The 14345-nt window shown below is 41.4% G+C and overlaps 1 protein-coding gene across 2 annotated transcripts in view; it reads left to right on the top strand.

Annotated features, from left to right (window-relative positions):
- Positions 1-14345, top strand: part of LOC143765194 (bactericidal permeability-increasing protein-like) — a 65951-nt gene that overhangs the window by 17199 nt on the left and 34407 nt on the right. For both annotated transcript variants that reach the window (XR_013213338.1, XM_077251625.1), the window contains exons 2-6: positions 4884-4998; positions 6129-6257; positions 7023-7178; positions 9042-9105; positions 11458-11521. Coding sequence is in view for 1 of the 2 variants with exons in the window: in XM_077251625.1 (XP_077107740.1) it covers positions 4884-4998; positions 6129-6257; positions 7023-7178; positions 9042-9105; positions 11458-11521 (528 nt within the window). In the remaining variant the exon portion in view is untranslated. The remainder of the gene's footprint in view (positions 1-4883; positions 4999-6128; positions 6258-7022; positions 7179-9041; positions 9106-11457; positions 11522-14345) is intronic.

Raw genomic sequence — 14345 nt, 5'->3', positions numbered from 1 at the left:
GTTTGTACACATTATCATCACTGTCCCCGATGGGGCTCACAATCTAAATTCCCTATCAGTAGATAGAATGGAATGTGGGAGGAAACCAGAGTGCCAAGAGGAAACCCACGCAAACACAGGGAGAACATACAAACTCTTGCAGATGTTGTCCTTGATGGGATTTGAACCCAGGACTCCAGCGCTGCAAGGCTGCAGTGCTAACCACTGAGCCACTGTGCTGGCGATGGCACAATATTTTTTAAACATAGTCATGTATCACATTATTGTCACGGATGCGTCAGAGGATGCAGACCGTTTCAATGCATCTGGCTGCAGAGGGTCTCAGCAGTTTGCTTTGCAGACTTCTGCCTGTTCCTTCTGATGCTAGGACTCAGTGGCCACCTCCCCTGGCTCTAATGGTCACACCTGGATCTGGGTATTTATAACTGTCAACTTCCTGTTGGGAGTTGCGGGTGATATTTTCTATGTGCACTTGTTGAGGCTTGGAGCTGCAGCTGTCGGCCAGCATCCTCTTTGGAATTTGAAGGACAGCAGTATTTCTCCATGGGTCTACTCAAGCTAAGTTTCCCCTTGTTCTGTGTATCCTAGCTGTCTTTAGCTTTAGTGGGGATTGACTAGTGTTCATACTGTCCTTCTCTGTGCAGGGCTTATCAACAGGATCAGGCAGGAATTCGGTATCCTGCTTGGCGATAGATGCGGAATCTATATAGGGACAATAGGGCAGACAGGGTGACATTAGATCTGTCTCGGGTCTCCACTCCCCCTTTCCATAGTGTTTGGTTTACTTTCCCTTATCCCTTCGTGTTGCACTTAACCTTTCCTACACTGTGCATGACAATTATTTGATATGTTATGAATTATTACATGAAAAATTGCTACAGAACTAATAACAGTATATGAATACATCACTAGAACCACCAACATTACAGACATACATGACCAGAACCACCAACAGTACATAAATATAGTATCATAATCACCATTAGTACAAAATTCATTAGAACGATAATCATTATAGGATTGCATCACAAGAACCATAATCAGTACATTAATACATCACCAAAACCATAATCAGAACAGGAATACATCCCCAGAACCATAATCAGTAAAGAAATAGATCACCAGAACCACAATTTGTACAGAAATACGTCACCAGAACAACCATAAGTATCACATCAGTACATAAATACATAACAAGGGCCACCATCAGTACATAAATACATCACTAGGATCACCATCAGTACATATTGTAAATACATCACCAGAACCACCATCATTACATGAATACATTTTCTGAGTACAGCAATCAATTGCAAGGTCAGGCCCATGTAAAATTGAATTGCATGAATCTACAATTCACAGCATATCCTTAAAAATGGCAAGAAGGTACTGGAAGTTGTGGCTTTCAGCCATCATTAGACTGCAGACCAAAGAGGAACCACAAATAAACATTTACATCCAGGTACCTTATAGATGACATTTTCTCTGATTTGAGCTGTTCTCTTTCTTTTCTTCTCCATCTTGTCCAGATACTTTATTATTATAATACATTTATATAGTGCCATTTATTCCATGGCACTTTACATGTGAAAAGGGGCAAATATAGACAAGCACAATAAACATGAGCAATACAAGGAACACACAGGTACAGAAGGAGAGAGGACCCTGCCCATGAGGGCTCACAGTCTACAGGGGATGGGTGAGGATACACTAGGAGAGGGTAGAGCTGGTCATGCGGCGGTTCAGCAGAATAAGGATCACTGCAGATTGTAGGCTTGTCGGAGGAGGTGGGTCTTCAGGTTCTTTTTGAAGGTTTCCATGGTAGACGAGAGTCTGATGAATTGGGGAAGAGAGTTCCAGAGTATGGGGGGAGCACGGGAGAAGTCTTGTATCTGGTTGTGGGAAGAAGAGATAAGAGGGGAGTAGAGAAGGAGATCTTGAGAGGATCGAAGGTTGCGTGTAAGTAAGTCCGGGAGATCATGTCACAGATGTATGGAGGAGACAGGTTGTGGATGGCTTTGTACGTCATAGTAAGGGTTTTGAACTGGATACCATGACTTTTCACATCCACCGCTCATCTCTGCAGACTTCCACTTTCTCCGTTCTTCTCTGGCACATCCCAACATGGTGACCTTAAAAATAACAGTGCCAATATAATACTCCTGAATAAAACATCTGCCCTACACTGAGCCCCTGAAAAGATAATTTCTCCTCATTATTCTCCATGCACAAAATATGCCCTCCCCTTACAATGGCCCTCTTTTGTTACATGGCGTCCACATTGTTTTTTCCTATAAACTATTGTCTCCACAATGTTTTACAGCTAATAAGGGAGGACAGTGGTGGTTATAGTTCATAACTGCCACACTGTCTGCTTTTCTTAACTATAACATGCCAATCTGTCTCTATCTTAAAGGGGACCTGTTATGTCCCCAAGTGCTATAAACCTGCAGACATGGAGTTAATCTAGAGGTTAGTAGAGTTCTAAAGCTGCCACACCCCAGCACTAGAATTGCAGATCTCAGGAAGAAATGGACTTTAAACACATTTTTCATGTTGAGCTGGACACGGGATGTAATAGTGGCTACAGAGCGGAATAAAATGTTTTTTGTTCTTTTTATTTCGCCTTTCTGTTGCAGAAATATTAGCAATCAAAGTATTGGCTACCTAACCGATAACTTTAGTTAGGTGAAAGCCGGAATTTTCATGGGGTGTGTACTTCTTCTACCAGTATGAAAAACATCTACTTGGACTTGATTAAAGTTAACTTATTAGGCGCCAATACTTTCATTGCTAATATCTCTGCAATGGAGAGCCAAAAAAAAATAGAAATAAAAACAAAAATGATTTATTCCGTTCAGCAACCATTATTACATCGCGCGCGGTTCAACATTAAAAACTTGGTAAAAGTTAATTTCCTTCTGGTAGCTGTGCTATCAGCAGCTGGGCAGCTTTAGAACTTGATGAAAGGTCCCCCTTAAACACTGTGGCGCTCCTGATTAATTCAAAGAATGCTGCAGCTCGTCATAGATTAGACATGCTATAGCATCACGCTCCCTCCGCTCTCCAGTTCATCCCCAGCTTTGCCCATTTTGGCAGGGCTGAGAGAAAATTCAACAGCAAAAGTTGCAAAATTTTGCAACTTTTCAAAGCAATTTATGCCAGAATTTTGGCAAAATTACTTTGATAAATTGGAGCCTGTCTACCTGCATATTATCTGTATACCTGCAGGTAAATAGAGCTTATGGAAGTGGCAGGTTCCCTGTAATTCATAATTGGTTGGTTCTTTTGTTTTCCTGTGTTTTCATGTTGAAAAAAGCACATAGTAAGATCTGAAGATCTTCATGTCGCTAGATAATACTGCTGATATGAAAGGACGAACAATATGTATTTTATAGTTAGATGGTGGGCAAGTGCCCCCTAAAGTGAAAGGGATTGGAGCTTATGATGTTAATTGCTGCTATGGCCTGAGACTGTAATCGCATTTGTGTCCTTTGTAAATGAGCTGTGGTGTGGTCTAATACAGCAAGAAAGACCATGTGGAACCATCAAGCTCTGTACCACCATCAAATAGGTAACCGGCAAGTTTCTGCTGTCATTGAGAGGATGTAATCATGACACTTTCCATCCTGATTTCCTGAAGTATCTGTGTTGGTCACTACATCATTTCCATGTAGGAAGATGGTCTTGGGTCAAAGGGCCACAAATAAAAACTGACCTGTTTATAGGTCTGGGGTAATTGTAACACCTGGACCTCCTATAGTTATGTGACTGATAACCAGGTCACTACTTCACACTAGAAATTGAATTATGGAATCAGCTTGGGAGGTTAACCCCTTAGTGACCACCAGTATGACTTAAAACTAACTGACCTGAGATATAAGTGAATAGCATTGCCTGGTGGAGATGACACCCTGCTGCCTCAGTCATGATTGGTGTTGGCACCAACCATCGCTATTTAACCCCTTAAATTCTGCTGTCAATAGTGACATCCAGATGGTAACAGCGTGTGGGGGCTCTCTCTTTAACCCTAGTGGTACCCTGAGATTTTGATTGTGTGGTCCTGATGGTGGTCTTGGCAATTCATGGCCATAGACTTTACCAGATATAGTGGCCCGTTCGGATGTTAGCAACATTTAGGTGGTAAAAAAATAACATTTTTCTGTCGTGTCACTTTGAATTAATTCCTGAAAGGCACCTGAAGTGTTAATAAACTACCTGGCAGCAGTTTTGAATAGGTTGATTTATGCCATTTTCAAATTATATCACTTTTGTGCGGTTTCCTACATATAGGACCCCCAAAGTCACGTCAAAACTGATTAGGTCCCTAAAAAACTTCCTTTTTCTAAATTTCCTTGAAAAACTGAAAAATTACTGCTGCAAGTTTTAAGCTTCTAGCATCCTAACAAAATAAAAAATTTTTTACAAATTGTGCTGATGTAATCCAGACCTGTGGGAAATGTTGTTTATTAACGCTTTTGTGCGGTATGACTATCTGGTTTAATGACATAATTATTGAAGTATTGGAAATTACTTCTTTTTTTTTTTCAAAATTCTAACTTTTTTTTTATAAATAAATGCAAAATATATTGACCCAAATTTACCATTAACATAAAGTATAATGTCTGTGTAAAATCGCTTGGATATATTGAAACATTCCAGAGTTATTGCCACATAAAGTGACACGTCAGATTTGAAAAATTTGGCCTCGTCACTAAGGGGTTCAACTGTTCTTTTGCACTAGTTTTTTTGCCTCGTGTACACTCATAATAATAATAATGATGATTGTTATTATTATTTTACTTATATAGCACCAATATATCCCGCAGCACTTTACAATTAAACGTACACTCATGTAATATGAGACCTGTGTTTCATTACAGCCCGTCAACAAGGAATTATTGTTCTACAGCAGAAGCTTTCGACTATTCGGCTCCCGGATTATTCAGGATCTTACAGTGTTGGAGCTCTGGGAAATGTAAAGTACAACATCAATAGGTGATCTTTAGTTACCGTATATATACATTTGAGCAATAATTCATGCTCTTGTGTAATGTTTCAAAAAATGCATACACATCAGTAACAATGTCAACAGAAACCATAGATATTTTCACTTCCTTATATAAAGAACGAGTACCCACAAACACCATGAAATATAAGTAGATATATTAGTTAGGTCAGATCCACCAAGCTTCCACCCAAAGACAGCAAGTTAATGCATAAAACTGTTCTCTTCCACCCATTACAACTTGCCTGGGTATAATTTTGGTGTTCTGTAGGTAATCACTATTTACTTTGGCCATTCACGTATTATAGCCTCACATCTAGTGATGGGCAAACGTGCTAGGATAACGTCTTATCCGAGCATGCTCCGGTGTTATCTGAGTATCTTGGGTGTGCTCGTAGATTATGTTTGTGTCCACGTGGCTACATGATTTGCGGCTGTTATACAATCTGAACACATGTGGGAATTCCCTAACAAACAGGCAATCCACACATGTGTTGAAGCTGTTTAAGAACCGTAAATTATGTAGCCGCAGGGACACAAACATAATATATGAGTAGGCCCAGACACTTGGATAACACCTGAGGGTGCTCAGATAAGACGTTATCCGAGCACGTTCGCTCATCACTATTCACAACCAATTCTTAAGAGTTGGCTGCATAATTACAGCCAATAAACAATGGAACCAATGTTCACTCTTTACCTCCTATATCACACAGAACATTGACATGTTGCGGATTTGAAATTCCACAGGTCAGTGTACGTGGAGTAAAAAAAGCACAGTGTGCATGAGATTTCTACAAATCCCTTCCACTTTGCTGAAATTGTAAGACTTAGCGTTTATGATGCATCAAAAACTTATTATGGGCATACAGCCTTAATGTTTATTCCGTCCATGTTCCACTGTGTAATAAAAACCTGTTGGATTCCGCCATTCATTGTTTATACGTAATTAATGATTTACTTTTTGTACAGTTTATGGACTAGAAATGGTACGATGGCCTGTTGCACCAATTGGTTGGGTTTCACTTCAATTAAACCTTAAATCTTGATGTCCAATGTAATATTCTCTATCTAGATTTCTAACCCTATGTAATTAATCCCTTTCACTATTCATTTGCAGCATGGTCATAACCAATTTCCAGTTACCTAATTCACAAGTCACTCTCCTCCCCAATGTTGGCCTGAAACTCTCCATCTCTGGAGCCTACATTGAAGTACATGGAAGATGGGGTGTACGGTATCTGTTCATGTAAGACATAGTGTTCACTATTAGTATTGTAAAAAGGTACTGTAATACCAGTTACAACCTATGGTTAAGTGTGGGATTATCTCTCACTAGGCCAGTGTCCTCCAGACCAACCAACAGGTCATGTTTTCTGGATTTCCTTAGTATTGCATAGGTGATGGAATTAATGCTTGAGCAGATGATGAAATTATCACCTGTGCAATACTAAGGATATCCTGAAACCTTGACCTGTTGGTGGCTCTTGAGGACTAGGGCTGAGAAACACTGCACTAGGAAATCTCCTTCAGTGGCTTCCTTTCTAGGGGACCGGCCTGATTAGGAAGAGTGGTGGCAACAACACTAAGAGAGGACACGGCACAAGGATATCGTCTGCCCATATGTCACCTGTGCATTGCCATAACTACCAACCTGCTCCTATAGCAGTCGTTCATGAAATCAATGACAGTGGCATTATGTACAACTCTAAGACGTTATATTAGATACATGCATAGTAAAATAATTTCCTGCAATGTTCATGGATGCAATGTACAACCAACGAACGTGTGCAAAGTATTTCCCTGGAAGTATACACATTTGAGATTTCCTCTTCTGTGAACTTTTTAAATCTTATGCAGTTTTCAGAAAAGCTGGATGATCATGAATCAAAGCACCAATAGCTTTTGTCACTGTGATTTCCCAGAATGCTAAATTTCTAATTTACCCAGCTTTGACTTTATTTGTTCCGACTCTAATAGTATTGTGAGTACTTTTTCATTTTTTCACAAATAGATCGTCTGATGGTGACTTTGAGTTAAGGGTACTGGGGATCTCAGTTTCTGTGGGCCTGGATTTAGGAAGCGATGGTTCTGGTCGACCCACGATATCTTCATCTGATTGCAGTGCCAACATTGCAGACATGCAAGTGCATTTTTCTGGTGGACTTGAGTAAGTAGTGTGTAATCTTGGCTGAAGGCCTTACAAATATACAAATCTTACTAATATAAAATCTATATATATAAGAGGCATCGTGATTAATTGCTAATCCCGCCCCCTGCACAGTAGCTCCGCCCCCACCACATCACCACACATAATCCCGCTCCCCACCCCATTATCACACACAATCCCGCCCCCACCACATTACCACACATAATCCTGCCCCCCACATTACCACACACAATCCACACCACATCACCACACACAATCCTGCAACCCACAAATCCCGCCCCATCACCCCATCACCACACATAATCCCGCCCCCCCACCCCATCACCACACATAATCCCGCCCCCCCACCCCATCACCACACATAATCCCACCCCCCCACCCCATCACCACACATAATCCCGCCCCCCACCCCATCACCACACATAATCCCGCCCCCACCCCATCACCACACGTAATACCACCCCCCACCACATTACCACACATAATCCCGCCCCCCAACCCCATCACCACGCATAATCCCGCCCCCCAACCCATCACCACATGTAATACCGCCCCCCCACCCCATCACCACACATAATACCACCCCCCCACCACATCACCACACATAATCCCGCCCCCATCTCATCACCACACATAATCCCACCCCCCAACATATCACCACACTATTGTTATTAACTTCATTTTAAGTTAATTTACCACCTGCATAAGTGCTATTGAATGTTGTCATTATTTACTTTTGTTTAATCACCAGCAGCGTTAATTAGATAGCAATGAGCATGCCGAGCGTTAGCTGGCTGGAAACATCTAGTAAGATATATTTGTCTACTTATATGATAAGTTTTGTTCTGTGGCTCGCGGTTAGTGACTGAGAGCTCTGTCAGTGATCTGGTCAAGATATTACAACTACTGCTAACTGCCCCAGAGTTTTCTCAGTACTGCCATCTAGAGGGGACATTAGTAATTACATCCCATTTTAAGGAGGGGTAGCTAGCTGTATGTATACTGCACATGCAAAGACCTAGCACATAGTAGCCTGATCTGGGTAATAGACAAGGGAGGGAGATATCAGCAGTAACAGAATTTATTTAAATTAAAATTAGTGTCTACATGTTTGCTAGGGTATAGCTGATTGAAGGCTGTGTTTGTTATATTTTATAAAGCCGAAAACACCTTAAATGGTGTATAAAATATTTAGAGTCATACAAAAGCTCAAGAATATACTCCATCTTGAAAGGCGTATGGGCCCTAATTCAGCAAGCAGTGGTTGATAGTTTTCTGGTATAAAACTGCTTGACATGTCACAAAACTCAGTGGAGCTCAGCTGGAAGGAGACGAGACAGAGAGACACCAAGAGATTCATCAACTTTACGCCAAAATAGAGGCGTAAATAACCATAGAAGTACTCTGGAGTACATTTCTTGAATTTGAAAGATGTGCCAATTTATTTTGAGAAACACAGTGAATTTGGCACAGATTCATCCAGTGACGGGCAAAAGGTCTGTCTTGATTAAACAGGACCATGGTGTCTTTTCTCAGTATCTAAAGTAGCATTTGCTAGACTTTTGTTCCCAAACCTTCTTTGTGCTTTCTGTGGATCAGGAGCCCAAAGTGCCTCTTAGGTCCACAACATGTTTAGTTATTATGGATGCAAATAGTATTTATCCAGGCATCAGTGACACATTGAATATTTTATTGAAACCTTAAATCCAGCATCTGGGCATATGAAAATATCATGCCAAGAATCTGCTGAGATCTCATTGGTGAAGGGTATTAATATAATTCCGTATATATAAGCCACCATAAGCTTTTTGGGTTGATATAGAAATTAAGTAATTTGACCTTCAATTGTCTTCCATCTTACAGTTGGCTCATTAACCTTTTTGATGATCAAATCGCATCATCCTTAAGAGATACTATGCAAAATCAGGTAAAGTTCCCATTATGGCACAGTATTGGCAATGTTTTGTACTCATGGTGAAATAAAACTCTACAATCTACAAAATCTACAACAATGTTAAACTACCAAAACAATGTTCTCAAGACCTTAACAGCTATATCAGCCTCAGAAAACTATATTGATGCTTTTTAGCTTAGTTAGATTTTCATACATCTACCTATTCACATACCTACATGATCATACCCCTACACCATCCTATACCTATACCATCATATACCTACTGGAATTGTTCATAGGCCTACATAATCATACGACTACACCATCATATGCCTAATTCTTCATATGCCTACATAGTCATATACTGTACCTACATGATCATACGCCTACACCATGATATGCTTACTAGATATGAGCAAAGTTGTTCGGAAAACGTTCGCCAATCTCAAATTCGGCACGATCGTTGCACATTTGAATTCGTGTTGGATTACCAAGCATTTTTCCTATAAATCTGCAAAATTCGGCGAAACTTTGGTAAATGATTGAGTTCACTAAGGGCTCTTTCAGAAGTCAGTGTTTCCGGCAGCAGAATGGATCACAAAATGTTCTACACATGTGCACACTGATGACACATAGATGACATTAGTGTGACACATACTGACGCCTGGGAATCAGCTGTACCTTTCGCGCTGTTCCCTGGCACCAGGTGCTGAAGACAGCTCACATCACTGTCTTGGCTGCGTTTCCAGCTGGTACCTGAACTACAGTGACCTCAGCACAGTGAGAAAAAGTCTGTGGTATGGGACATAATGACAGACAGGTGAGGGATATGGTTGTTTTTTATTTTTGCTTTATTACAGGAGACGAGAGCTTCAATGGAATAGGAGTTATGTGAGCATAACTGTGTTTGTTATTTTTAGATAAAAAAGGAAAAGTGTTATTTGCTTTTATTTCAAATAAAGAACTTTATTCTGGCTGTGTGTTTATTTACAATATAACTATAGGATTAGTAATGGATAGGTGTCTTATAGTCGCCTCTCCATTACTAAGCTGTGGACTTGATGCACGTTTTCTGGGATGGCTGCGGGCTGCTATTTTTAGGCTAGGAAGGCCAAAATCCATGGCCCCTTACCAGCCTAAGAGTGCCAGCCCCCAGCTGTCTGCTCTAGCTTGGCTAGTTGACAAAAATGGGGGGATCCCATGCTGCTTTTTAAATTTTAAAAATAATTAAAAAAAACAGTGTGGTACTCCACTGTTCTTGATAACCAGCCTTGCTAATTCTGACAGCGGAGGGTTGCAGCCCACAGCTGTCAGTTTTGCCTGGCTGTTTATCAAAAATACAGGGGATCCCAAGTCAATTTTTTTATTTATTATTTATTTATAGAGCAATTGACTGGTCAATTTATGACAATTTTCCTTCCTGGTGGCTGCCCCTAATTCAAGCTGTATTGGCAGCTTTTGGGTCCCCTGAAGGTGTTGACTGTGTGTTTGGTTTTGCCTCCCATTAAATTGAATAGTGTTCATTGAATATGGTCGGTGAACATCGGGAAGTTCAGTGAACATAGCCGAACCTTAAAACGTTGGCTCATTTCTAAGACCTACACCTTCATACACCTACTTGTTCATATGCCTACATGATCATACGCCTGCGCCATCATACACCTACTTGTTCATATGCTTACATATTCATACACCTACATGATCATACTCCTACATGTTTACATAACTACACAATGATATGACTACAACATCATAACAACCTACCCAGGATAAATTGATTAATTCTCAATACCCACACTTTTAAGTGTGAGCTAAAAGCACATTTCTTGAGACTAGCCTATCGCCTCACCTCACTTACCCAACTATCCCTATTTTGCTAATACAAAATTTTCTTAAAAATCAGGACCCTCGTAGAATCGAACCTGTCACCAGAAATAACACTGTTAACCTGCAGATATGCAGCTAATCTGCAGGTTAACAGCATTAATATGCTGCCCGGCGTCTGCTCACAGCCGCATGCAGAGGAGAGAAAATTAACTTTATTCTCCCTGCCAGCATTCGGTTTCAATCATGGGGGCGGGGGCGGCGCTGGTGTATTAAGGCTCATGGACCTGATGTTTATGTACGCTGTAATACACTTGAGCTGAATGTGCGTATGAGGATGCATATCCAGCTGAAGTAGGGGCTGGTGTCATCTGGCCCCTCATACACCGGGCCCAGTCGCACCTGCGACTGATGTTGCCGCAGTTGTTACGCCTCTGTTCATATACCTATGTAATCATACACTTACATTATCATACATCCACATGTTTATATGCTTATCCATCATATGCCTACAAGACTGTACCTATAAAGAAAATGTAATCAAAGTTTGTTTTCTGTTAGATTTGCTCACAGGTTAATGAAGCAGTTAAAAATCAATTGGAGCCGGTTTTAAGAAGTCTGCCAGGTACACTAACTGAATAATAAAAGACCAAGACAATTAATATATACTTATAAATATCAATGACAAATGTATTAAAACACATCTAGAGATGACATTGATAAGGGGACATTATAGACATCCATCATTACAAGTGGCCAACATACCATGCCCTGACAAAATAATTTTCCTCCTATTGGATTCCCAGATTCCCCTTCATTGCCCCCATAAAGTTTGTTGCCAAGAAAAGAGCCTCTTCAAATACTGTATGATATCCCCACAGTGAATTCCTCCACAGCACAGTATGATCATCTTACTTTAATCCCCCAGCAAAGTATGGTGACCCCGACACAGTAAGATGACCTCCTCATAGCCCTCCATACAGTATAATGGTTCTCCATATACTATAATGTTCCAGACACTCCTGCAGACATTATGTTGGCCCCAACACAACCACATTGTATATTGATCCCCACTAGACCTCCAAAGAGTATAATGGCCCTCAGACAATATGATGGACCCCGCACAAAACTGCAGACTGTTTAATTGCTTCCTTGTATAATGGCCCCCATATAGTCCAGTATAATGGCCCACAGATAGCCCTCCATATACTATAAAGGCTCTCATGTAGCCCTCTATATAGTATAATGGCCCCCAAATAGCCCTCCAAATTGTATACAGGCCCACACATAGCCCTCCAAATAGTATTATAGCCACCATATAGTCCTCCGAACAGTATAATGGTCCCCAGATAACCCTCTAAACAGTATAGAAGCTCCCGCATAGCCCTCCATATAGTATAAAGGCTCCCACATAGCTCTCCAAATAGTATAGAGGCTCCAAAACAGTCCTCCAAACAGTATAAAGGTCATAACATAGCCCTCCAAATAGTATAAAGGCCCTCACATAGCCATCCAAATAGTATAATGGCCCCTACATTACCTTCCATATAGTATAATGGGCCCCACATAGTCCTCCATACAGTATAATATTCCACACATAGTCGTCCATACAGTATAATGGGCCCACATAGTCCTCCATATAGTATAATGAGCCTTATATAGTCCTCCATATAGTATAATGGCTCATATAGCCCTCCAAACAGTATAATGGTCCCACAATGTTCTCGTTGATATAATAAATAAATACTCACCTATCCCCATTCACCTTCGGATCTTGTCACCTCAGCGAACATTCTGCAACTATGCACTGCTCAGCACAGCAGGCACGTTTCAAAGACATCATCGCGGCCACTAAGCCCTCCCTCATCATTACTTTCAACTATAATGGCATCCAGAATGATAATACAGTTGAAAGTGCGACACCAGGCCGGAGGGGCTGTTCCATCGCTGGCTGGCTTACAGGACCCATAGTGCCCACGTGGTCAGTCGCCATTGGCGGTATATCACTCGATGTATTACTTTCACGACTAAATGCCATCATCATTGTTATGGAGTCCCTGTATCATTCACTGTCATAGCTGTACAGTGACTGAGTGAGTGAGAATCACTGTGGCATCTGGTAGTTTTAGAGGCTGCAGAAGTGACAGTTGCCACCAGGCACTGAGTTCAACTCTCAACAAGAAACCAGTGAGAACCTAGTATTATTCATGGTGCATGGTAGGTTGTGGACACTGTTACAGAATTTGCATTTTGGCTGTGGGATTTTGAATTATGCCTTTAACAGTGGCTGACACTATATGGAGCTATAGACAAAAGGTGAGTTTATCTACCTCCAATGTATGTGGTAAAGGAGAGACTGAGTGCTTATTCTACTAGTGCAGACCACATTGCTCCCTAATTCATCAGAAAATTGAATGTATAAACAGAGGCGTAGATAGGGGTTCAGCTCAGGGCGAGTGAAACATTTGAGTGGAACCCTAACCAATAACCCTAGTTAAAGCTGTGGTGGCACACCCTGATCATATGGACAGGGAAACCTCAGCAGATGACCTTGCCATTACAGTCAGTAAATCTCTACACAAAGACCAACACTGATATTACTGACACATATTAGTGACCATATAGTGATTGATATCAGTCCTGCAGAACATACAAGTGATTACAGTTCGGTTATACATACAGTAGTAATTTACAGATAACGTTCTTTCTGATGAAGTTGTTCATTTTTTCAGTCTTTTCTATCTGGCCCAGACCTCCATGACAATTTCTTCCACTCCCTACTCATCTGCAGATGTTACAACAAAGGCACATTTGACTTTTCACATTTAAAGCAACATCTTCATCTATTCAAAACCTGCACAAACTCCTCATCCTACTGATTCCCCAATACTGAGCCACAGGTGCTGTATGTGTCCCTATTACTGCACCTGCTATTTGGCACAAAAACAGGGCTCCTCTTCCCCACATAGTAATATGCTGAAAAAAAGAGAAAGGACAGCACCTCCAAAAATCATACATAGATCTAATGCCTCTCTGCAAAAATATATATAACTGAACATGAGGTTACGGCAAACCTCGTAGTGGGTCCTACCACCCTAATGGAGCGGAGCCATGCGCCGACCACTGCCACAGTAGCAATGCATCGGCAGGACAGACGGCCCAGGGTCTCCAGACCACGCTGCTCCACCAACACAAAACCATAGCAACAATGGCTGCCACACAGGACCAGCACCAAATTAAAGGAATCCCCATCGCCCTCACGGAGAGGAGCCATGCGCCGACCGCTGCCACAGTGGCAATACAGCAGCAGGGCAGACGGCCTGGTGTCTCACAGCACCCATGGTGCAAGATGGGAGTCCCCATAACTTCAGACCGAGCCTCCCCACCACCACAAAACCAGAGCAACAATGGCCAACGCACAGCACCAACACCAAGTGTAAGGAGCAATG

This window comes from Ranitomeya variabilis, chromosome 4, assembly GCF_051348905.1.
Source record: "Ranitomeya variabilis isolate aRanVar5 chromosome 4, aRanVar5.hap1, whole genome shotgun sequence".
NCBI classification, from domain to species: domain Eukaryota; kingdom Metazoa; phylum Chordata; class Amphibia; order Anura; family Dendrobatidae; genus Ranitomeya; species Ranitomeya variabilis.
The sequence above is the reverse complement of the archived record's forward strand: the minus strand, read 5'-3'. Positions and strand labels throughout refer to the sequence as shown.